At 39.2% G+C, this 25,895-nt stretch overlaps 3 protein-coding genes across 3 annotated transcripts in view; 2 read left to right on the top strand and 1 right to left on the bottom strand.

Moving 5' to 3' along the window:
* The window catches only part of LOC307267920 (glycine--tRNA ligase-like), a 53,125-nt gene extending 48,292 nt beyond the window's left edge, over positions 1-4,833 (top strand). Inside the window, exon 18 of the transcript XR_013845425.1 lies at positions 4,823-4,833. The gene's annotated coding sequence lies outside the window, so the exon portion shown is untranslated. The remainder of the gene's footprint in view (positions 1-4,822) is intronic.
* nktr (natural killer cell triggering receptor) lies at positions 1,936-15,601 on the bottom strand. Its single transcript, XM_080050397.1, has 16 exons — positions 15,521-15,601; positions 14,782-14,856; positions 13,646-13,753; positions 13,056-13,100; positions 11,647-11,734; positions 10,818-10,847; positions 10,361-10,506; positions 9,663-9,885; positions 9,281-9,439; positions 9,083-9,170; positions 7,460-7,608; positions 4,845-7,361; positions 3,942-4,028; positions 3,642-3,701; positions 2,758-2,859; positions 1,936-2,584 (listed from the first exon to the last, which is right to left on the bottom strand). The coding sequence occupies exons 1-16, from the start codon at positions 15,576-15,578 to the stop codon at positions 2,515-2,517; spliced, it is 4,005 nt and encodes a 1,334-aa protein (XP_079906523.1). The 5' UTR covers positions 15,579-15,601; the 3' UTR covers positions 1,936-2,514.
* A 1,811-nt stretch (positions 15,602-17,412) lies between these two features.
* On the top strand, positions 17,413-23,322 carry sec22c (SEC22 homolog C, vesicle trafficking protein). Its single transcript, XM_080049861.1, has 7 exons — positions 17,413-17,650; positions 19,081-19,292; positions 19,476-19,639; positions 19,801-19,980; positions 20,222-20,340; positions 20,832-20,897; positions 20,998-23,322. Exons 2-7 carry the CDS (start codon positions 19,111-19,113, stop codon positions 21,196-21,198), a joined length of 912 nt encoding a protein of 303 aa, XP_079905987.1. The 5' UTR covers positions 17,413-17,650; positions 19,081-19,110; the 3' UTR covers positions 21,199-23,322.
* Positions 23,323-25,895: the final 2,573 nt, after the last annotated feature.

The following is a 25,895-nucleotide window of genomic DNA, read 5'->3' as shown; positions in this document are numbered from 1 at the left end:
CTTTAAGCCCCTATCATTTAGGTTCATGTTATATTTTACTGTGATCATATTACCAACTTAACTGTATCAAGGGCTGACAACGAACACATGGAGCAACCTGGAGCCCGTCCCATTCAACACTTCATGTGCACTGACTCTGCTGAGCCCACAATAGCTTTCAGCCACTTAGATAAGTCAAGCCAGAGACTGACGAAGATACTAATACACATTTTTGCATTCAGGGGTTTTATAATTAATCAGTTTGCATTGCCCTACCAACTATTGTTAAAACATTGCCCCACAAACATTTCAAAGACAAACTGAAGAAGAGTACTTCATATATTTACCACAAAAAGTGACAGCAGGGTAACGATGTTCCCTCATGAAACCTCACGCATTGACTTCCACTGAAGGAGACTGAAAGTCCCATTTTGAGCGTGAAACACCAGCTTGTGAACACAGACATTCTAGTAAAGGAAACATAAAACCAATACTGAGGGACACGACACAAAAGGTGATTTGTTTAAAAAATAAGAAAGAAAATACTTTAGACCGGTGGTTTCTAATATTTTTTTTTATACAAGTCACAAGTCATGACATCACAGTGTAGACCATACAGTCTATGGTGTAGTCTGTTAACATTAACATACTTTAAGAAAATACAAACTTAATCAGTCATTTACAATTACTTTTGTCATCTATACTTGTTACTTAACAAATTAAGATTGTTGGAAACAAAACATGCAAATAACTTATTAAATATTATATTTTCTTATTTCCTCAACATTCTCAACTGTTTTACAAACCAAACAATAAATTGAATGAAGGAGAAAATTATCAGCAAATAATCCATAATGAAAATCATCATTACTTGCAGTCTAATGCAAAGTAGTTAAACAATAACTACACACATTAACATATTGCAACAATACAATATTGCTTGGATTATAACTGATTTTAAAGTCACAGGGGGCATCTCTCTGCAAGTCTATTTTTCTGATAAAAGCTTTTCAATGCAGGAATCTAACTTTAAAAAAAAGTTTCCTTCACCAATGCATTAAACGGCACACCAAAATATAATCAGAGAAATGTATTGAAAATGTGAACCATTGCTTAAGGCTTAACTTTTATTTTGATTTTGAGGAACATTATTGTGGCCTTCCTGAAAAAACTTATTATTTTTTAAATAACTTTATGTAGCCTTTTTGTCAGTATAAAATGCATTCAGTCCACATGTGCAGCACAATACATTTAGCTTTTAAACTGTATATTTGATACCATTTTTTCTTCCCCTGCATGTTGTCATTGTCGAGTATTGTACATCGGCATTTGATTTTTAGTGCAGAAAGCCGTCCATACAAAACAGGCCTGAACAGTAGACCTATTCACTGCCTGAACTCCTGCACCTCCAGATTCAAATTGAGCAGGCACTGTATCAGTTCAATAGGATCTGTATCTCATGGATGACTCTTGGTTTTCTGCCATGCAGCTCATAAAAAGCTCCCAGAGAGGGACCGGAGCTAACACACCAGCACAGCGCAGGATGTACAAAGCGTAAGCAAATATTGGCAAAGAGGGATCCACATTTTCAATTAGATCGGACTGTGATTAATAATTTAATGGAGTCGTCTCTCCGTTTTTTCTTATTTCAGTGAAGTGCCCTGATCAGGAAGTCAAGTGAAATTAAATGATGTGCATTAATCCGATTATTTTGATCTAATAGAGACCATTCATCTTTTCTTTATTAAGATAATTGCAATCACTATTTTCTCAAAGCATTTATAGTGTTTGACGCAAATAAAACACATACTTAAATCTAAAGACATTACCATGAGGTGTACACATACACACACACAAACTGCAGTTCTGAATTTAAAAAGGTAGATGGCGACATTGTAGAGGTATAAATTCTCCATTTGAGGACAGAAAGAGAAACTGACCATTTGAAGTTGAAGGTGTGGTGGAATTTAATAATTGCAAACATTCATAACTGTGTGAATAAAATCAAAATCAGGCAGTCTATACTTTGAGTACAGTTTTAACATTCATTATGTAGTACTAGTAGTCATTAAAACTACTGGAACAAGAACAAATAAGAGATAAAAAAAAAATGTTGAACTCTCACCAAGCCATTAACTCCTCACACACATCAGAACTGTGAGGATTGCACACATACAGTATATTTGTACATTTCAGTGTTTAAAAAAACAAAGGTAGAAAAGGACCACACAAATATACATTAATATAAAATATACAGATTACTTCTCATCTGATTCATCACAGATACATTTTATTATATCACCAAGCTAAAGTGTCTGACTATTCGTTAGCTTGTAAAGTTTAGTTATTTACTTTCTATAACATTTGTTTCCTTCAAACAGCATCATGCTAGCGTATGTAGTGGGGACATACAGCACAGTATGACGATTGGATATGAATTGTACCCTCTTGGAGCTTTCTCGTCTATGCTGATTAACAGTAAATGCTGTGCAGTGTCTAGACCTTGTGGTTTTGTTCCCTCTCAGTTCTCGAGGCTTAACTGTCGCGACTGCTGCGACTGTGACTTCTGCGCCCGGAAGAACTGCGACTGGAGGAGCGGTATGACCTGCCAAGGACAGAGATTGTGATGCAATATTTGACTTTTTTTTCCCAGATTGGTAAATTAAGAAGTGTTGCTAAAGCACCAGTCTAACATTCACCCTCAGGAAAGAACAGAGAGAAGGTTTAAAAGGTTGAAGTGAGGCGTGCCACCCTGTTTATTGGTTCACAGTGTCTTACCTGGATCGGCGATCTGAGCTCCTGTAGCTGTGACTGCGTCTGCGCCCTCGTCTCCTGCTCGCGCTCCGACTGCGACTGGAGTAACTGTCGTAGGAGTCCGACCTGTGTGAACATAAAGCCGCGTAAGGAATATCTCCACAGTAGTTGGAATTAACACAGATTTCTAAGTAGAGACATACCATACAAAGATTGGAATAGCAAAGTGCTGGCATGAGGATAAAGACTGAACTCACTGATTTTATTACACATTTGTCAATAATAGCTTTGTCTGCAAACAAAGTAAAAAAGATTGATTGGTTATTACTTATTTATGTAAATATTATTGTTATTGTAAATACTGTGATTGATGGCTAAAGATAGGATTGATCTCCTCTAGTGCTGCAGCTAATGATAATGTACTCATTGATTAAACTATTTGGTCCCGTCACTTTTTCTAAAGCCCATGATGAAGCCTTTTAAAAGCTCATTTTATCCAACAAACCTGAATACCATTCATTTTACTATCATGTGAGACAAAGAAGATCTTTCAAATTTTGCTTGAAGATGTATTTATCATAATTGTTAAGTTTCTGTTGATGGAATAATTGAATAATCACCTTCATGTTTCAGTTTTTTAATGTTTTATGTTTTTCATGTTTTTTTTCCTGGTTGCCTTACCTTGCTCAGTATGAATGGTTAAACCAAACTTCATATCACATAACTGACAGGTGTGTAAAGATGCTTTCAAACTTTCAGAAATTAATACAGTTGCAATTCTTATTTAATATTGATTAAGATGAAAGAGGATTGTGCAGTTTAAAACTGAATATAGTATTTTTTATAATTGTGTTGGTATTTGGGCTCAACGGTAATCATTGACCCGTCACATGATCAATCAAACAAACCTAGATCTCCGATGGCGAGCATATGAGCGACTTCTGGAATGACTTCTACTGTACATCCGACTGTGAGGAGAAAACCCCCCCAAAAACAAACAAACAGTGAGACAAAAAGGATTGAATAGATACTTCAATACCAATACAATGACTTACGATAACTATACAATGGAAAAGTACAGTGCAAAGATGTGGGACCTTTGTGTATGCAGTTAAAACATAGTTGATGCTTTCCACTGCTTTTGGTAAAAAAAAAAAAAAAAAATCCCCAGCCGGGATCCATTAGAAAATCAGTGTTTCTGAGTGTACCTGTGACTCCTGTCACTTCGATAAGTGCTGCTACGAGAGTGCGAGCGTCCTCTTCCATGTCTCCTCCTCCGACTCCTGCTGCGGCTCCTAAAACAATTACGCAGTCACATTTTACCCAAGCTGGAACAGGTGCTTCACATTCGTCACTTCATAACGATCATATATATGTGTGTGTGTGTGTTATACACTCTATGGCCACTTTATTAAGTACAGCGGTTAATTTTCTTGTTAACACATATACTTACTTACATGACAGCAACTCAATGCATTTAGGCATGTAGACCTGGACTTTATTGAAGTTAAAACCGGGCATCAGAATGGGGAAGAAAGGGGGTTTAAGTGACTTTGAACATGGCAATGTTGATGGTGCCAGAAAGTTGCGAAAGTCAGATGGTAGGGTCAGAATTTGGCATCAACCATGCCAAATTCAAATTTGCTTAAATCCCCTCTCTTTCCCATTCTGATGCTCAGTTCTAACTTCAGCATGTTGTCTTGACCACGTCTACATGCCTAAATGCATTGAGTTGTGGCCATGTGATTGGAAGATAAGCTTTTTGTTTTTATCAGCAATTAAACAGGTGTACCTAATAAAGTGGCCGGTGAGTGTATATCACATGAGTCAGCGATTCAGGAGAACGCTTGTTTATAAAAATCACTTTCTGTCAATATATCAGTGAATAACTCCTCACCATCTGCCACCTGTCCAACAGAGGGGGCCCACCGTCGCTAGCAACATGCCAGTTTACAGAGCCTAGGCTGTGTATTAACACCAGAATTTTTTTCAGCCCACATACAGTACAGACATATAGTGGACTGTAAAAGATTTTCACTGATTTTGACAACAAGCATTCTCCAGAATCGCTGACTGCACCTTTAACCAGTTGGCTCTTTATGTTGTCTAACCTGGAGGAGCTGGAGCTGCGGGATCTGCTCCTGGATGTGCTGGATGAGTGGGACCAGCCTCTGGAGCGTGAGCGGCGAGTGGAATTGGAGGGAGACTTTCTGGACGCGGACCTGGACTTCTTGGTCTTTCCCGCGGAGGGAGATCTCTCCTCGCTGGAGCTGTCCTGGTGCCTGGGCCTCTGGTTGAGGCGTGCGGTCTTGCGGACCTCGTCGAACAGGGATCCCGGCCGGACCAGGCTCTTGCTTTTGATCTCCATTCTTACTCCCTGCGCGTTGGCGCTGTCGTTCTCTTGAATTTGGACGTTTCTGGTAGCGACGGGTGGCACGTTCACGTTCTGCAGAGCCGACGTTCCTTTCAAAGGCCTCCATTTGAAATTTATCCCAGTGCCGGTATGTTTGCCAGTGGTTGCCTGGTCCTGCAATCCAACAGCGGTTGCCGTGGAGGTGACAGAGGGCTGTTCTTTGCTATGAGGTAAAGCGTCTTTACTTGTCATTATTGAAGAGTTTGAGGTAGTTTTCAGGCTCAATTCAGGGGCGTTATGAGAAGAATCCTGTGTAACTGGAGGTTCTACAATTTCAGCGTCATACTCTGGGGTACAAATGTCCATATCATCCATTGACTCTTGCTCTTTGCCTCTGAGTGAATCAGCACCATTCCTGTTTGTTGCTTGAAGATGAGGTTCAGTGTGTTTTGGGTTTCTGTTGATACATTCCTTTGCTCTCTGTTGCCCCCTGCCGTCCTCTCTGGCAGGATTCTTGTTTAAAGAGGTCATGTTTTGGTCGTTCACATGGTTCGCAGCAGGCCTTTCTTTGACGACCCTACCGGGACTGTGTTTCTCTCGTTTGGATTCATCCTCTTCTTCCTCCTCTCCGAACTCTAAAGGCGGCTGCCAGTGGAAAGTCTCTTTGAGCTTCTGATGTTTCCTCTTGGATCTCTTGCCTTTGTCCTTATGGTGACGGTTATCGCTTCTTTTCTTGCGCTTGTGCTTTCGTTTGGACTTCTTCTTGCTCTTGTGCTTCTCTGGCTCTGCAGCCTTCTCTGGGCTTCTCTCTGTCTGAGCAGCGGGCACTGCTGCCTCCGACGCCTTTCTGGACATCTCATATTCGGATTCTGAACTTGCCTCCCCTTCTTCTTTTTCAGAAATGGCCAAAGTCCGGGCTGGCATGTTTTCAGAATCGCTTTCTGAATTCCATCCGGTGAGAGCAAACGTCTTCTTGTCTTGTAGATCACTGGACTGTGCGGCTTGTTTCTGCAGTTTGGACAGGGCGGCGCTGGTGCTTTGGCTCACTCTATCGCTGTCACTATCCCACTCAGATCGGCTGTTGAAGCTCTCCACCGGCATTGGGTTGCAATGCTTCATCTCTCCATCCAGCGAGCCGCTTCTCTCTTTCAGTTTCTCCTTGGAGCCACTTCTCATAGAGTCACTGATCTCCGGGCTGTGCTCACTGCCTGCCCCGTGCTCCGAGCCTGATGGAGCATCTTGAGTACCGGCGAGGGCGATGTACTCATCCAAATGTTTTATTCTAACCAGAGAGGTGTAATACTCTTTCCATTCCTTGTCTAGAGAATTCATCTTGAGGCTTTTCTGGGAGTTTTCAGAGTCGGATCTGCTGTAAGACGACGACCTGGACCTACTGTCACTTCTGCTCCTGGAGCGACTGTACGAGCGACTGTATGTCTTGCTTCTGGAGGAGCGACTGTGCGAGCGCCTGGTAGCTTTGTGTGCTTTGTCGCTATGGGGGTCACCTGGCAGACACTTTGGTGTGAAAGAAGCTTTTTCCATAACGCTATCAGCTGCATGTCCTGAGGAGGAAACATTACCGGAGGCCACTTTGGCTTTAATGTTCTGAGTATTGATGTAGGAGGGCTTCCACGGCTTCTGACCGGGTTTCCAGCGCGATGGTGGAGGACTGTCGCTCATGGGGATCACAGGGGCACTTTCAGGAGCCGGGGCAGCTGGGAGTCTGGGGAGAGGCGTGGCTTTCTTCTCTGGAAGCTTCTCGGACACATGGACGGCGTCCACTTTGGGCTTGCGGTCTTTCCTCTTTCTCGGGGATCTGGATAGAGACCTAGATCTGTACCTGGATCGAGATCTTGACCTCGATCGAGAATAGGACTGGGATCTGGATCTGGACAAAGAGCGACTTCTGGACCTTGAATAAGACCTGGACCTCCCTCCAGACCTGGACTGGCTGGATGTGTAGGATCTGGAGTAGGACCGCGAGGAACGCCTTGTCCTCCGAGTCGATGAGTTCTGCTTATTTGATGAGGAGCGGGATGGAGAACGGGACCTTCTGGACTTCCTTTCTGAAGACACAGACCTTTCACCTTCTGGCTCTTTAGGTTTATTCTTGGAGCTCTTCTTCTTGCTGTGTTTGCGTTTTTTTGCCTTCTTCTTGTGTTTAGCTTTCTTCTTCTCCTTCGTCTGTAGGCGTTGCGGGCTGGATTTCTCCGAGCTGCGGTCTGAGGAACGTTCAGCAGACCGCGACCATGCGGAGTCGCTTCTGTCGTCCCATCTGCTTGAGGGATGGTCATTCAAGTGGTTAATTTTAAAGATGAATGAAGACAGAAAAAGAATCTGATCTAAGTCACAAAGTAAAAATAGAAGTCGTACTTCTCTCCTTTGCTCCACCTCTCGACGCTTGGCGGGTGATAAACTTTGGTTCTCTTCATCTCTTCCTTCCAGTGTGGCGGTGTTTCACTGCTGCCGCGCTCTTCCACTGATGCAGAGCGCGATTTAGACTTTGTGGGGGTGTGATATCTCTGCAAAAGGGCAAAAATATATTGATACTTTAAATTATATTGATAGGAATACTTCAATACAGCTCTTAAATATTCGTAGCCTAAGACAACTTGGGTTATATTCATAAAAATGCATATAAGCGGCAGAGATGAATAAGTACCAAATATTGTGTAGATGTGATCAGAGAAAATTCTTTAAAAAAATAAAATAAAATAAGATTTGAGTCTGAATGCAATAACCGGTACTTAGGTTTCTTGGTTAACAAACTCTTGGGGCAGTTATGGAGGTAGTTATTTCTTATCTTCGATACATGTTTTGTATCTGGAATCCAAAATATGCCCTTTTGATGTGGGTAAATCCTTTACAGCAATGGGTCCTACCCTTTTATCCTAATGACCCCTTACAGGAAACAATGAACAGTATAACTTGAAACTCCCTTGGCTGGTAGTGTACACTCACCGGCCACTTTATTAGGTACAGCGGTACATTTTCTTGTTAACACATATAACTAATCAGCCAATCACATGTCAGCAACTCATTGCATTTAGGCATGTTTTGATTATTCTACATGTAGCTGGTTTAGGGACTATCTCTCTGATAGACAGCAGTCAGTAAAACTGGGAAGCTACCAAAGTGAGTTTTTAACAGTTACAAATGGTGTTCCGCAGGGATCAATTTTAGGTCCAGTCCTATTCACAATTTACATCAATAACATTGTTTCATCACTACAAAACTGTCATGCCCATTTGTATGCTGACGACACTGTACTGTATTGCATTTCTGATTCGGTGCAACAATCTGTTCAGAACCTACAGAGCTCTTTTAACACCCTGGAGGACTGTCTAGTGGACCTCAGGCTTGTTCTTAATACAGAAAAAACTAAATATATGTGTTTCTCCAGAGCAAGAACTACACATTTTAATGATCTTATTATTCATACAAATAATGGATCTCATATTGAAAGAGTCACTGAATATAAATATCTTGGCATCTAGATAGATGAAAAACTCTCTTTTACATTTCACATAAAAAATCTTGTCTGTCGTCTGCGACAAAAGATTGGATATTTTTATTGGAATAAAGCCACCTAAAGTAACTGTTTTAATTAGGCTATTGTCTCTTTCATTCAATTGATCTGAATGTTTTAATTGTTGTTGTCTCTTTGTAAACTTGTTGTGTATTTTCATTGTATATTGTGTATCTGTACTAACTCGACATCATTGTAAAAGAGGGTAACCCCTCAAATAATCTTTCGAGGTTAAATAAAGGAAAATGAAATGAATGAATTATTACAGTTCTGATGATGCAAACATAGAATTTAAATATAAGGAAAGTCCAATGTGTTCTAGTTTTTCAAATAAAAATGACATTATCTTCTTTCAAATGACCCTTGGAATTATTCAAAGTGGATCAGGTAGAATCACCAGCAGAATCCTACAAGAACTATTAATACGTCAACATCAAATCTCTGATCTTAGGTTGAGATGAGCATACCATTGTTCCTCTGCCTTTGATCTTCCGTCCAGACTTGGAGACGGCTGGTTTCTGGTCAATTGAAAGAGTGGCTTCTTCTTTCTTCACTCTGAAAAGATCACATTTCAACATAAACATTCACTAATATCATTCATTCTAATCATGTAAGCTAAAAATATATTCCTTAAAACACAGTATTAGTGAAGCCTTGACACTGACATCTCTGTTTTCTCTTCCAGTGATGGCATGTCCCGTCGGAGCAGGAAGCGGTTCTCAGGCACCGGTGGGATTTCCTCCGGTCGGACGACAGGCTTCTCTCTTTTCCCACTCTGCTCATTCTCTCCCTCCAGATTCTCTCTTTTCACCGGACTGTGAGCGCTTCAACAACAGGACACCATGCAAAACAAGGTTTTGTTATGCAAACAAACTCATCGCTCTTGACAGAGAATCATGCCAGTACTTCTATTTACATCTGGACACACTGATCATCATACAGGATTCAAACTGTGTTGTTTTTTACATTTAAAAAGGGGTGCATGTGAGTAATTATGGAAGCATGTAAAAATAAAAACATGAAGAAAGATAAAAATCAAACAAATACCTTTGCTCTGAGGGCAGAAAATCACTATTATTGTCCTTTGTTGATTCCCTCCTTCTCTTTTTGGACCGTTTACTCTTGGCATGTTTCTTGTGCTTGCCATGTGCAAGCTTTCCATCAGATTCACCTTCATATTCAAATGAAGTCGAGAGCTGAGAGGACGAGTCGTGGGAATCGAGGGAGGACTCAGCAGAATGGGAGGTCCTTTTCCTCTTGCCTTCAAGTACTGAAGTTAGAAACATATGCTTAAATATATTTTTATTCAGGAAGAGTAAGAAGGAAAGTTCAAAGGCCAGGGGCCCCATTGCGTGTGACACTACAACAACAAAGGGCTTGTTTGATTGTATGGCAGAGTCAGGTGGTCAGATGCCAAACTCTCTGATCATCACTAAACAGAACATCAGGTTACCAACCTGGGCAAATCAGGGAAAATGTTGGCCAAAATATGACAACGTTGTAATCAAACTAGACTTAAACTCTTCCTGCACTGGCTGTATGGAAATTTACAAAATCTACAAAGACATGGACTGTACTCCTGCCCAGCATTTTTAAAGAATTAAACATAAATTGCTTTCCTTTTTTTAAAACATGTTTTTATTTCTTGAATGGAATACAGGAGTTTGGGACCGACAGGATAGGGAAGCCTGCATTTGGCCTTTTCAGCAGATGACAATAAAAAGTAGATCTGTTACTGGACTTACCGTCATTAGCGGACTTGGTGAAAAGTTGTCCGCAGTCCATCACTCTCACATCAGCGTAGGGTCGACTGGCTGAATCAGCCTTCAGCCCCTCGATCTGCCTTATCACTTCAAAGCCGGAGATGACCAGACCGAAGACAACGTGGACTCTGCACAGAGGCAGAAAAGATACATTCCAGTTACAATTACACAGCAACTTGACAATAAAATTATTTCAAGGTCCTGAAAACAAGTTTTTCTCAAGAAGCTTCTTATGACGAGTGAAGGTATCTGACTGAAACACACTGTTATCTCGCTAAGTTAGGAGGTCACGTACTTATCAAAAAACTGTTTGTTTCTTTTTTTGGAATGAACACGGAATGTGACAGTTGAACATTTCAAACACTGAGGAGACGATTCAGAAATGAAGACTGAGGTTTTAAAGCCTTCTGTGAGTGCCAAGAGTGACATGTGATCTTACCCATCAAGGTGAGGGGCCACCTTGGTTGTGCTGTTTGTGGAAAAATTCAGCAAAGAAGTCGGGAAAAGAACAACAATGGCAGTGGTGGGGTCATGAGAAAAAAGAGAAGAGGAGGAAAAAAATTAGTACAAAACACATGACTTCAACATAGTGCAGGTGCTACAGTACCACGGGAAATATCTCAAATAGGAATTTCAGATCCATTTGCCTAATGATAATCGATTGAAAAATCATTTGAGAAAACACTTGTAATTTGGCTGTTGAATTAAAATCAGCCACGAACAAGCAATCATCATACAAAGGAGGACAGTCTGTATTATTTACTCCTCTGTGTTTTATGAGTATTTTATTCACATTGGACATTTCTAACTTATGGTGACGGCTTTTAGTGTTAAAGGAAGTCTACAAAGCCGAATAACGTTGTCACCTCGAGCCATTTGTGAATATTGACCAAACTAATCCAAAATAAACACTGTACTCTGCTGAATACTTGTAAATACAGACTACTGAGTGATAAATACAGCCAGGAGACAGAGAGAGAGAGAGAGAGAGAAAGAGAAAGAAACACAGCCTTGGAGACACATTACCTTGGAAGAGCAGGATGCTAGAGTTTCTGTAAATTTTACACAAAAAACGGCAAGAGAAAAAATGTAACACATTTGTAGGTAAAAAAAGGAACGAATCTTCTGCACTAACTAACACACAGAGAGCGGGCTTGTTGTGCGTTCACACTCAATGACAAACTCCACAGTTTCATAACAGAAAAAAAGGACAGAATGGTAACAGTTGTTTAAATATAGAGTGATTTGGTTTACTTAATGTTACTCACATGAAAAACTGTGAGCCGTTGGTGTCCTTCCCACGATTGGCCATGGACAACAGGAAGGCTCTGTCGTGTTTGAGAGTGAAGTTCTCGTCTGTCGGGAGTAGAGAAAGAGGGAACGGAATCTCAGAGAAATGTCTCTTAAAAGATAACAGAAATATTCAGGGAAAAGCGGGACAAAAAGTTGAACTCTGTTAAAACCATCAAACCTTATCATTGCCTCACCAACCAGTCCTTCCATAGAGGCACCTTTGTGTAAAGATTTTTGTGTTTCTATAGCACTCAATTGGTTTGAGCTAGTAACTACACGTTCAATTCATTCTAACCATTTTCCAAAGAATACCATATTGGTTCACGTTCATTTTAACATGCCATGGGAGGCACAATGCTAAGACTTTAAACTTGCTTGAAATCAATTATCCATCGTAGGAGGCCCACCGAAGCTAGCAACATGCCCGTTTACAGAGCATAGGCTATGTATTAACAGGTAACAGATCATGAGGAGATATTCACTGATTTTGACAAAAAGTGATTTTGAAAACAAGAATCGCTGACTCCACCATTAATTGCTGCAGTTATGCAAACTAAACATATTTAATGCTTTGATTGAGAATAAGTAATTAAATTAAATTAAATAGGAAATCTACTGGAATAATGTTGTTGAATATAAGGGAAAAACCATATTGGAGTATATTTGCAAATAAATAACTAAAGATTAAATGTCACACGGAAGCTATTTACATACAAGGTATTTATATTTAGGAAAATACCCAAATTAAAATGCTTCCCAATGCATAAATCTATATTCTATCAACATAAAACATGAAACCTGCTGCCTGCCTGTGACATGTCATGGAAGACTTGTGGCTATAAATACCACGTATGTAACATTAAAAGTAACTTGAGGAGCCAGAACCTTGGGGACCTAACAGATCCTGTAACATCCCTGAAGTACAACATTTGCATCTGCACGACTGCAAACATTTGCAGTGTTTCTCTTTTTACTGACAGAGGAGGGTGGAGGGGACAGTGTTGACATGGTGTTACTGAGCTGTGTACATCTCTTACCTTCTCATTTTGCAAAAGACCACTCTATAAATAAAAGAATATGTTGAAAATTTTAGGCAAGAAGATTGTAGCTTTCAATAAAGAGAATGCCTTCTCTCCATGCTGATTTGATAAAGCCCACTACTGCTACTAAATGGAACACAGTGCTACACAATGGAAAAGTGAAGGTCAACGGTCATACAGAGAAAAATTCACAAGAAACCGAGTATTACCACAATAGGCGCATGCAATGTTATGCCAGTGCAAAAGTAGCTGGTTCAGAAGGCTCATGAGTATTTATTCAGATATACATCTAAGAGTGCTCAACAATGCAGACTGCTTATTAAATCATTTAATGTTCCCATTACCTTCAAAGTAGCCGCCGTATATGGACTCGCCTCCTCTTCCATTTCCTGCAGAGATTAAGGTAATAAAGTGATTAAGCCAGGAAAGCCCAACTACTTTATATTGAATCACACTCAGCGTGGGCACACATTTGCAGCACATTACAGCACAAAGTGCTGTTCCATCAGCATTTTGGAGGAGTGATTAATGCCAGTTTATAGGACAGTTTTGCCAGTTTTTTTTAAATGGCTGACACATACAGGAAACAGTTTGGGCTCCTGGATTCCTCTCATTAACACCCACAACAAAGCCAAAACGGATATTAAAGAGATTAATAGTGTTTTTTATACCTTTTTCTGCCAAATCAGCTTTTGTTGTGATTGATAAGATGTGAAACCATGGAAAACATCACCATTATTAAAATACCTCAGAGAGCATTGGATTCTTAATCAAACAACCCACATCAGATGCAGCATACTTAGCATATTTTTCTCAGCAGCTGTGTTTATGTAAAACATGGAGGCAACTATTTGAAAAGTGTGGAAATACCATCGTGATTAATACAAACAACACACTTTCATAGTAAATAAGGATATAATTAAGACATTGTTACCTTCGGTGAAGTCGCCTCCCTGGACCATAAAGTTCTTTACAACTCTGTGAAAGGTAGAGCCCTTGTAGCACAGCTTTTTCCCTGTGATTTTGCCAATTCCCTTTTCACCTGCAATGGGTATACACATTGTTATGTTAGAAGCAACAGTCTACGGACCTGCTACTGTGCAACTGGCTTTGGCGTATGCCAGGTTGTTTGATGTGTTCAGGATTTAACATAGCCACATGGGGTTTCATTTTATACACAGTTGGGGAATGGGAGAGGGGCAGGGGGTTTCAAGAAACTAGATGCCTTTGTTCAGGCATCCTGTTGTTAATTAAAAAAAATCCTGCAGAATTCATTAAGAAATCTTCCAATGGGGTGATGCTGGGGAATATTGGTCCGAAGATATCTTGACCACCCTCCTTCCCCCCCTACAGAGATTTCATTAGATGTGTTGATGGTAGCTTTGAAAAGACAGAGGGCTGGCTGTTCAAACGGCCGGCTTAAATTGCTAATCTTCTAGCATTTTGCGTCACCGGCTTCAGCATTGTTCTAAGGGGTTACGTTTTCCAATAGTGTGAGCTGGTGCTCTCCTAACACAGGGACACAGTCTGAACAGTGTATGTAACTGTGCCATGCTGCTGTGTCTGTGTGTCCACTACTAACCAGCCGTCTCCCATGTCTGTGCCTTGCCAGTATCGCATTTCTGTCAGCCAGGTGGGGTGAAAAATGAGAGAGGGAGGATCAATATGCAGCCTGTTTTCAGATGTATGGCTATCTCTAGACAGACCAACACCGCTAGTAAAGAACACTGTGTTCTGCTCAGTGGGATGAGATTTCTAGGGAGACGGACCAGGACCCCTCTGTCCACTCAGTGACTCCATCTGTCACTACAGCCACGATTGCTCCTTTTCTCAACATATCAAATGTCCAAAGAGGAGAATGGAGCGTGATAACATAATAGAAATGAATATGTAGAATGCGATAAGAACAGACCAAATTATTGTTGTGTAGTATGTTACAATGGGCAATGTCTCTGCTTTAAATGCAAACACAACCACTTTCATGTTATTTTCTCAAACAGGTTTCCTAATGTATTTGTTAGTGAATGTTGCAAAAGCACAATATAATGAGTAAAAGCTGTCATTACTCACCAGTGCACAAAGAGAGAAAGTTTTTGCTCGTCTTTGGACACACATCCGAAAACAGTTGAAAGACAATACGCCCAACTATGAAACACGCAAACAAACATGAATATTAGCTTAATACACCTTTTAGTTATCTTGAATTTCATATGATATGAGGCATGCATGGTCAATGTAAACTTGGAAAAGAAAATAATTAAAAATAAGGGGAAGAATTTAAAAGGGCATGGATGGATACAATTTAGAGTTTGAAGTAGGCCAAATGTTACTACACTGAACATTTTTAATTGGTTTCCTACAGATAGAAAAATCCTGCGGTGAAGCTGGATTTCTGTCTAAATGCATGCAATTTACATACATTTAGCCTGTGTTAATTGTGTAATTGCCTTAACTGGTGACTGGTCCTACCGTCTTTCCAGTAACATGAATCAAAAATAGTTCCTGCTCAAGAATTATATGCCAATAGCTTATTTGGACTATACCTCAATACAACCGATTCAGTAACAGGTATTGTTCCTACTAACAAAACACTAGACCATCAAGCTAATGCACCATTGGCTGCTCCACTTTCACTTTGTACAACTAAATGAATATCAATCAGAAGCTCCAAAGCTAAAATAACAAACTAAAGACATGCAGTTTAAACTATTTATTAATGATGTTAGCAACTGATATGAAAGAAATCTAGGGCTGTTTTACATGTCAAAATAATTTCTCACATCTTTAAACAGATTTTAAATTCCCTTACCTGGCTCCCGGTTGAGCTCCACATCAAAGTAACACTGAGGGCGGTCTTTCACTCCCATCGTGATCAAAGTTCAGTTGACCTGAATTGCAAAAAAACAGTACAAATAAAAATCGAAGCAGGCAAAAATGATTAGGGCTTCCTCCTATTACAGAAGGAGAAAGAAGAACCACATTCAGAGTTCCCTGCTTAGCTGTCAGTGTACACCAAGAAAATACAGCATATGAAGGGGGGAGTGTGTTGAAAAACAATGTAGAGCGACTAAAAAGACAGCGAGGAAGGCTAGAAGCAGAAGGAGGAGGAGGCAGGAAGAGGGGAAGGGAGCGTGAGAGAAGTCTATGGGGGATATGTGCTGGCCATGCAAATCCAAGCAGAGCACACAGCTTCATCGCTGGTCACTTTTAACTCCACTCCAACTGTCCCCTAAGATATAGCTGTGTGACAGACAGTGTACCAACCTATTATTTACTATCTATGGTACCAACAGACACTGAAGTGTCACAAACTGTGCCTGTAACCTTTTATTTGCTTGTTTTAATTGTCTTTTAAATGGAAATTTGTCTTTTCAATTTTCCTAAGAATTTGTCTGCCTGTTTTTTCTCTTTTTTTGCTAGGAATTTTTTTCTTCTTATGTCTTTGAAAAATATATATTGGTATGCCCCTGCAAAGCACTTTGAATTGCCATGAGTCTGAATTCTGCTATATAAATAAACTTCCCTTGCCCATTGACACTCCACAGCATAGTGGGAGAGTATGGATAGGAATTTTAAGTTCAAGGTGTGTCTGTGTGGCCTTCTGGTTTAGACATTGTTTGCATTTGATGGTGTGAACAAGAGTCCACTACATCAACATAAGCATAAGCAAACATCAATGACAGTACCGTTCTCCTCAATGTTTACCCTTTCCAAAAGATAAGGAAATCATGGCACCATGGTTTAAAAAACCGCCTCAGCTTTTTCAGCAAAACTTTTTCCATTCAGTGTCCACTTGTACATTAATAAAAAATTAGATGCTGCCAATTATTATTTTGTATCCTACACGTATTTGCTTTTTTAAGACTTTAGAAAGATTGTAAAACTAATTAAGTCCTTATGTATTAATGTTATAAGGAAGGACACATTCCTTCCACTGCTCAACACAAACACAAAAGTGCATTGTTGTCATAGCCAGGCTCAAGTTACAAAAACACTCGTCTGTGTTTGAAGTGCTGGGAATAACAATGTCACACTATAAAACGTCACCTGCTAAATATAACTTCAGGAGAGGTCTGAAGCGAACAAAGCTTTAGATAGAGGTTATGTGGATACATCTTCTCAGACCAGCTAACACGCTGATGAACGCAATGAAAATATTAATGCAATGGGTCAAACACATCGTCAATCTAAACAAGGAAGCCTGATCACAACAGTGTCGACTATTAACTAACGAAATCACGAAAATCCACATGCACGGCTTGTGTAGCGTTAGTTTACTGCTATATACGGCACACATTTTACTCGTGGTTTTCTGTGTTTAATCTGAAATCGATAAAAGACATGTTAACGCCATGTTTAGAGCAATAACATCGAAGGGAAACATAGCGATCAGCAGCTACAGTAAATCAAACATAGCGCGTACAGACTGCTTCTGCTAAAAGGTAGCAGCTAGCTACAGTTAGCTCGCTAGCGTTTTATTTCTTTCAGCCGTAATTGCAATTCACATTTCCCATAACAATTACATTTAAATAATATATTATACAAACTTGGTGGAAAAAGACATGACTCGCCTCTGTGCAGCAGCTAGCCCGGGCAGTTAGCTAGTCACTGAAGGGCGCTGAACGATAACTCCTCCTGCAAATGTTTGTCCCTCTCGCGTTTCCGTAGAAGATTTGTTGTGGTTTTGTTGTATCAGGAAGGAGCTCACAAGTTAGCTCGTTGGCTAAATTGAATGTAACTTATTGCGTTTATGTTATATAAAAGTTATTCAGGGTTCTTTAAACTAATCGCTGTTAATAGAAAGTATTTCAGTGGTAAGGCTCATCTGGAGCCGGATCTGCCTACCTGCTGGTGGTGTGTTTATTTGGTATGATGCTTTAGTCAGCTAACATGCAAGTAGCTAAGTAACAAGGTGCAGCATGAAACCCATGATAATGAGGTAAGGTGTTACTGCGATAGATTGTATATAAAAGAGATTACTGCTCGTATATAATTATATAACTGTTTTATAAGTGTCACTTAACTGAGTAAGAATCTAACTAGACGGTACAATTTGTAAATGTACGCAGTTCTGTTCACACTTTTTGTGCACCTGCTAAAACTAATGCGGTAAAATATAATAATAATAAATATAATATAAATATAATAAATAATAATAATATAAAAAATAAAAACAGTCCAGCAAACAAAGGTTGTTGTGTTCCAGGGTTCCTACGGATCTATAACAAATCTTAAAAAGCATTGTGTAAATTATTATAAGGCAATGTTTTGGTTGGTTATTATAATGTCTGAAATCAATCTTACAATTGAAGACACGGAGACAGTTGTTTAAAAACCTATAATCTGTATTTTATACCTAAAAATTTCTTGATTTTACCGGTCCTATTATATATTATACCAAATTGTTTGGATTATGAAGTTAACGTTACTTTTATAAAGTTGCTCACTTGCTTTAAGTTCGTATTGCCATTCTAAAGCTTCACTTATGTCTTTTAGGGAAAATGTGTATTGAACATGCCATAAAACAAATCAACAAATGCTAAATTAATTGACTTTGTTGTTCATTTTGGAAATTTGTATTTGAAATTATGCTTACACATTTTATTAAATAACCATAATATTTTTTTAAAGTTATTAATAAGCAGTTTTAGGTTTAACCTGCCGAAACCCTGTGTTCAGTTTTCGTCAAAAGTATTGTAAAATATGAGAGTAGTAATACAACTTTATGGTCCTATTAGGCTTTAGTTTGTGGTGCATTAGCAATAGGTGTGTAATGTTTATTCTTCCTTACTGATAAAAATAACAGTTCAACATAAGAAACGTCTGTCAATACAATTAAACAAACCAATTACACAATTAGGCCTTTCAATGACCATAATGATGAAAATCTGGATTAACTAGTTTCAGTTTTAATTACATTCGTCAGAAAGGCTGTAATATGCTGTATTAGACTTTAATATATTTAGCTAAGTGTCCATACGTACAACTGAGGGTATTTTAATATATACAGAGCTGAAATTATATAAAGTCATACATTATTTTAATCTGCAACTATTTAGATTATTTATAATTTAAGTCATTCTCAAGCAACAAACAGTAAATCACTCAATTGAAAATATTTGTTGCTTCTCTTTGTTTAATATGATAGTAAGCTGAAAGTATTTGGCTTATTCACTGTCTATAGGACAAAAGAAGACATTTGAAGAAGAAGTTTGGACCTTAGGGACATTTGATGAGCATTTTTTACTCTTCCCTAACATTGTATAATCATTTTTCAAGAAAATAATTTTCAGATTATGCTTATGTTGTTGTCACAGCCCTAACATAGTCAATACTGATGATCCAATCTTTCTCTTGACCCTGATCCAGACTGAGTGTTCTTGATGGAGCCAGTGGATCATGTCTCTGATCTTGTTTGCCTTCGTGGTTCGAGTCAGGGATGGACTCCCCCTGTCGGCCTCCACAGACTTCCAACACAACAGAGAGCTCCAGGAGAGGAAGCAGCAGCTCAGGACCGTCAGCAAGGCACTGGCTCGTTTCCCAGACAGAGGGACCGTCAAGGGCCAGGAGCTCAACATATAGTAAGGGACAAAGCAGCAGCAGCAGCAGGCTGTCTCAGTGGTGCTCTCTGTGGCTGCAATAAAAAAGATACGATACCTGCCAAATATGGACTGACTATGGTCCATTTGGTCACAGGGGCACCTGTGCCCCACTGTGTCAGGCTGCTTGTTTACTAAACACCTCTTCTCCTCTCACCTGTTCAGCTTCGCCTCGTCAGAGGGTGTATCCTACATGACCGTGTGCCACTGCAGCCTCCCCGTTGCTAAGGCCTTCTGCTTCCTGGAAGATCTGCGCTGGGAGTTCACAGCATGCTTCAATAGCACTGTGGTTGCCTTGGCAGCCAGGCCATATCCATTTTTGGAATTTGGTGAGTGGGAAGTACTACTCATGTAATGTAGATGTTTTCTTTTTGCTGCAAAGGATTTAGCTTTGCAATGGAAATAATGACAGTGTTGAATGACAAACAAAGCTCCAAATGCATAAATCTAAATCTAAGTAAATCAATGTATTGTAATGTTACCCTTGTAGACAGCACCATTCAGAAGCTGAAGCAGCAATACAACCAAAGCGGTGGTCCGGCCCTGGAGGTGACTTTGGCAGAGGTCCAGGATGATTTGAAGATTCGTCCGCCACAAGTCATTAACCTGGAAGAAGTGGATCTCACCAACGGCATTGCAAATGGCCACATGGAGCAAGGACCTGGATCTGGTAAGACTGTTGATCATGTGTCTTATACAATGTATCAACAACATTTTGCCTGGGATTTCCAAGGCACAGGGCCACTGTAGGGTGGCCATGTCATAGCAAACTTTAAGTAATGGCGGGTGATATAGCATACAATACTACAGTGCTTCTGCTATTGTTTGATGTCTTTAATGCAAAAATGTTTTCTCTGTGTTTTTCCTTTCCAGCAATGTTTTTATGGGGAAACCTTTCTTTTGTTTAATAGGTCCGAACGTTAGACTGGAGCCAGTGACAGCGCCGGGCATCCTCTCCCTCGTCCTAAATATCATGTGTGCATCTTTGAACATGATCCGGGGTGTTCATCTCGCAGAGTACACATTTCAGGTGTGTGCCAGAGCAAGAATCCTACAACTAAATACTCCCAGCAAGTTTAAACATCATCAACGTAAAATGTAACATTCACACATTGTTTGAGAGAAAGAGTGCTATAGTGTGGCTTTCTCACCCATCGAAAAAAGCCATTTAGTTTGGGGGTATTTTATTTTGAAATAGTCCTGTATAAGTTAACATTAATTATACAGTAGTTGTGTTGAGCTGGCTGATCTGAGTGCTAAGCATTAGCATTTTGCTGTAACAGCTGATACATGGAAACGCTGAGGTTGGCACAACACTGTCACTCTTGATTTCAGTTGAATTGTGTGCTCCATGCCATGTGCTATGGCCGTGAGCCATAATAAATAAATGAAATGAAATGAAAATGAATTATCTGTATTCTAAGATAAATGTGTGACATTTTAAATCGTGGATCCCCCACCCTCCCCCCCCCAACAACAAATGACCAGTTTGTATGACTTGATGTATTTCCCTTTATGCAGGATGACTATGAAGGAATATGGAATGTCGTGGCATTTCTTCTGGCGTTTGTCTGCTGCGTGTCTCAGGTAAATTTAGCTCACACACCTTCCAACGGTTCATTGTAATAACTCATCTATATTCATCTGTGTCCAACTCTTCCTGACACCCTTCTCCCTGCGTTCCCAGTGCCACCTCTACCTGTTCCACTCATCTCATAAGAAACTCAAGTCTTTCACTCTGTTGAGTGTGATCGTCCTATGCAACCTGTACCTTATCGGCCTGCGGAACGCATGGCAGCTGCTCTTCCACGTGTCAGTCGCCTCCCTCGCCACGGGCCTCATCCTCACCCGCAAACTCCAAGAGAGAGCCAATGACTGTGGGGTGTGAGTCTACGCTTATCAAGTGCAGGTGCAAACAAGATGGAAGCAAGTGACTTGATACACGTGAGTTATGAGATGACATGTGTGGGTTTTTAACAGAAAACAAAGACATATGTGTCAAATTATAAATACAAGTTAATACTACTCTTGTATACAGTATGTACTTGCACTTTGTGTATGATGTTCTCAAGACTGCAAAGAGTATTCAGTGACTTAACAGAAAAAACCCTAAGGGAGATGTCTGTTTTTGAAGCAAAATGTTGATATATTGATCTCAGTCAGTGCCATCCTGTCCTGTTTTTTAAGACAATGAAGGAATTTTCTTTTTCAGTCAGAGTGGCTGACCAACGTTTTTTTCATTTAAAAACAATTTATCACGACCCTAACTGTTGAAGTTGGTTGTGATTTTTGTAATTAAGACACATTTCTGCCCACAGTAAGCTCAGTATGATATGTGCTGCAACAGGCCGTCTGTCATGTTTTCGTTTTATGACAGAAATTTTGTGATCGTAACATTATTACAACATTAGATTCAATTGTACATTTCAAAATTGGCTGACTGGCAGACAATTAGTTGTGTCCATTCGGTATTTGTGTCAGTGATACAGTCTAGTAAAGTAAAGCCGGAAATGCAGCTTGTTTTACCAAAACCTAATCCAGATGTGGGTTTGTTTCATGCCTTACTGTGTTTTTTTTAATTGTGGTGACTGGTAAACAGATACACCGGTAAGTGCTCAGCTCATCATTTCAAAGGCTCATACTGTAAGGGCTCCGTTATTTAATGACTTAATGGAATCTACATTCTGAGGGGCAGTTAGTCTAGTAAGGCATAAATGTGGTGGCATATTATTTCATCTATTTTCAATGCAGTTTGTGAAAAAAAGTTAGAATTGTATCACATGAAGTCCAATTTAAACTCAGATTTTTGTACGATCATAGCAAATTTAGATGTCTGTTTGATCCTTTTCTACTGATTGTGAACATGTAAACTGTGGGTAAGAATATGAAAGCTCTGATATGGGTAAAAATAGTGATTTAATTTGTAAAATGTTTGACTGCACTATTAGATTAAGGTTTATTTTGCCTTTCGTATGGCAATTGTTCTTAAATGCATATCGGGTTCAGCTAAAATAATATTTATTTCTTGGTTTATGTTTACTTGGTTGATTGTTTTTTAATTATCTTCTCCTTGGGATTTATAGTACCGCTCTCTTTTATGTAGTTCTCATAAGCATATAAATCATATGGTTATAATCTGTTTGAATATAGAGCACATTACAGTAGTGCTGCTAAATAAATAGGCTAATTATAAGTATTTTTTATTTATTTTTTTACTTTATAAGCTTTTTAGATATTCTCTTTTTTTAATAGCTGAACAGTTGCACTGGTGTCCGTTGAGCAAGAAACGTAAATTATTAGTTAAAAGTGTTTGTCAAACAATTGTGGCATTGTGTCCTTCTCGTCACACTTTTCCCTTATTTTAAAAGAGAAAAGTTCAAAATAAAGTTGGAGGGAATTTCTAAAGAAAACAAAAAAGGGTGCATCTCATCTGACAATCCTAGAGTTCTTAACTATAATGTACAAATAGTTTGGAAAAGTCACTTATAGCTTGGAGTTTACAAAGAGAGTTTTTTCTCTGAAGGATATTGGTGATGATGTGATACTTTTTGATACAAAGGATTTTTTTTCTTCTGTCTAGACTACTAAGCGGTTGACCAAATGTGTTGTCACCAGTGTTCTAAAGATGTAGAACCAAATAATGTGGAGGATATTTGAACTTGAAATGAAAGTAAAATGATATTCATTTGGACATACAGTAGAGAAATACTGTACAATTGAATCATGTGGCAGCCTTCTGTATACTTCTGTATTTAAAAAATAATAATTTGATCAACATTTGATGAAGTCTTAATCTAATCTGAATATAGATATCTCTTTGGGAGTCATTCAGGCTCAGAAGGGCAACCTGCAGTGTGTTTAAGAGGAAATTGTCAAGCCATTTGTTCATACAAGGTTGATTGAGTGTCTTTTGCGGGACCAACAGTTTGAAATAATGGGAAATAATGTAACAATGTCATTCATTGTAATTGCCAAATATACTAGTGAATACAGGGCTTTATTTCTTTTTCGTGCGCTGGCAAAACTGACATTTCATTAATAAAAGGTGTCTTTTATTCCATTCGTTGGCCTTTGATTTGTGTGTCTAAGTCGTCTTTTTCTCTCGTAGTCAAATACAATGTAAAGATTATATCCTTATTGGTTAATTATGTAATTTCCCCATTAAAAAATATATAGTGTATGATATGTTACATCCAGTTAAGAAGAGTTTTAATGTTTGAAACAGGATATATGTAAAGAAAAATGTTATTTAAAAAAAATCATTAAACTTAAGAAAATAAATCCTAATAAATTGCTAGAGCAAAAAAGGAACATCAAGGTTATTCATGCATCTTTCCAATATGACACCAGATGGAGCCCTTTCACAATATACCAATTGTCAGTTAAGTTTGTGTCGGTGTCAGAGATTGTCGCTCTGGTTAGTTGTATATAATAAGTGACGGCAATTATGAATATATTAATTTAAATCCATTTCAAATGTAATTCAGGTGTGATTATTCACTACATAGGCAGAGCCAAGTCTGAGGAAAAGTCGCAAAAGGTGGGAACAGAATGCAGAGGTTATTAAATCGTTTTGTCAGTTGGCACACTTGAAAGTAATTGTAGAAAAAGTCCAGCAGCTTCCCTGAGAACTGCTGACCCTGATTAACATAGGTCACATGAAGGCTTAAACAAGTGTAACACGTGATTTTAAGTACAGCTTTTATATCTTATCCACATCCTGAATCCACTATAAGGTTTTTTGTGTCTATTTCGAGTCCAAACTATTTATTTTCATTCAACCAGTCATGCTGAATGACAGATTAAGTAGGATTTTATTGAAATAATAATGCTGCTCATTTTCATCAGATTTTGTTTGTGTTTCCTGATTGTACCAAAACATGATTGTTTCTTTCACCTTCTCAGTAAATGACTTAAACTACATCAAATATTGGCTTGGAAGAAGGCAGCTTTTCATGTGTACATCGTGGTGTCTGATTTGGTGAGCGAGATGATAACATTGACATGTTGTCAATGGGGCCAGCCTTCTGAGTGCATGACTTCTGCAGGTGTCTTAAACATAACATCAGCTTTAATCCTCAGTGGGGCTTCACTGCTTGGTGCACAGCGATAAGGATGTAGCTGAATAGAGAATCCAGTTTTAAACCTCACATCAATAGCGTAGGTCTGAAATATGCATTAGTCTTTCACAACCTTTGACCTATACTGTTTATCACTCACTGCAGGTTTACAATAAAACGTCACAAATAAGCTTTGTTTCATTTCTGCAGACGGCCATGAAAACCTCCCATAAATAGCTGACTCATTGTCTCCGCCGCCCCTTTTTATTTTTTTGTCACTAAGCCTACTTTACAGACATTGACGTCTATGTGTCATTAGCTGTAAAGCCCACTCACAGTATTTGTCAGCATTTTCCTGCATATTAAAGAAGGTAATTTAAGGTTTCCACTTAGTAAAAATGGAACCTGCCCCTCAGGGCTTGTAGGAGCCCGAATAGTGTCATTATAAATCTAAAGGGCCTTCAGTCTTGCCTTACAATGCATCTAAATTAAACCACCATCTCAAGTGATCCTTTATTTGTGGGGGATAAACCCTGTATCCTAATTGGCAGAAGCACCTGCAGACGAGAAGCTGCCCACGGGCCCTTAACAAATAGGCTTAACAGCATGGGTGGTCCTGCGCAAATGTTTATGGCTCACATTTTTTTCAAGAAGTGCCTCCTCTGCTCCGAAATGTTCACAGAAGAGCAGCACTGTTGATTTTTATAAATATTTGTCTTATCTGCTTAAGGTAATGATAGAATAGGTGGTAGCGGTTAGAGCTCAAATCCCGCCAGGGTCAGTTCTCTGCATGGCTTCCCCTCTCTGCCCCACTTCAACTCTGTCTCTCCAAAACCTATCTAATAAAAGCAAAAAAATAATATAAAAAAAAATATTAAGAATACCCCAAAAAAGGTAATGATACAAAAGTATGCAATGGGCTTGTACAGACGTTTTAATTCAGCGTTATTAACCTTTTCTAATACAATAGCATTTTAGAAGTAGTATGATCTGTTTCTTAATAACCGTCAAATGTGATTGTACAGCTGGCCTATTTCCTGACCGTACTATTTATTGGAACTGACTGACAGTTGCTGACAGGCGCTAAATCTGCATCCATGTCAGTCACACCTTGGACAATAGCTGACCCATGCTTGTTTGAAGTCTTGCAGAGTAAGAAAATGTAGCTGCAGGTTTGACAGTACAGAGGCCGCTGCTGCATCATAACATTTTACATAAGAGATCAGATCTCATCCAGGGGAACTTTCGGCCCGTGGAGCACTACTGCAGTTACCTGGGTACGTGCAAATATTGTGGAGTAGCATAACTAATTCACTTGCCCCACACAGATAAAAGTGATTTAGAGTTAAAATAGCATGTGCATGTGTTTAGGAAGCGAGTGAAAGAGAGACTGCAGGATGCATCCTCATGAAGGAATGTATTTGTGACTATGTAAGATTAATAATGGTAATATGACAAGGGAGAAGCAAACCAAACAACACATGACTTACTTTAGTTGGGGTTATAGTCTTGTCTGACACAAAAG

This window comes from Ammodytes marinus (genome assembly GCF_949987685.1).
Source record: "Ammodytes marinus genome assembly, chromosome: 21".
NCBI lineage: Eukaryota > Metazoa > Chordata > Actinopteri > Uranoscopiformes > Ammodytidae > Ammodytes > Ammodytes marinus.
Note: the sequence above shows the minus strand (reverse complement) of the source record. Positions and strands in the feature narration are given on the sequence as shown.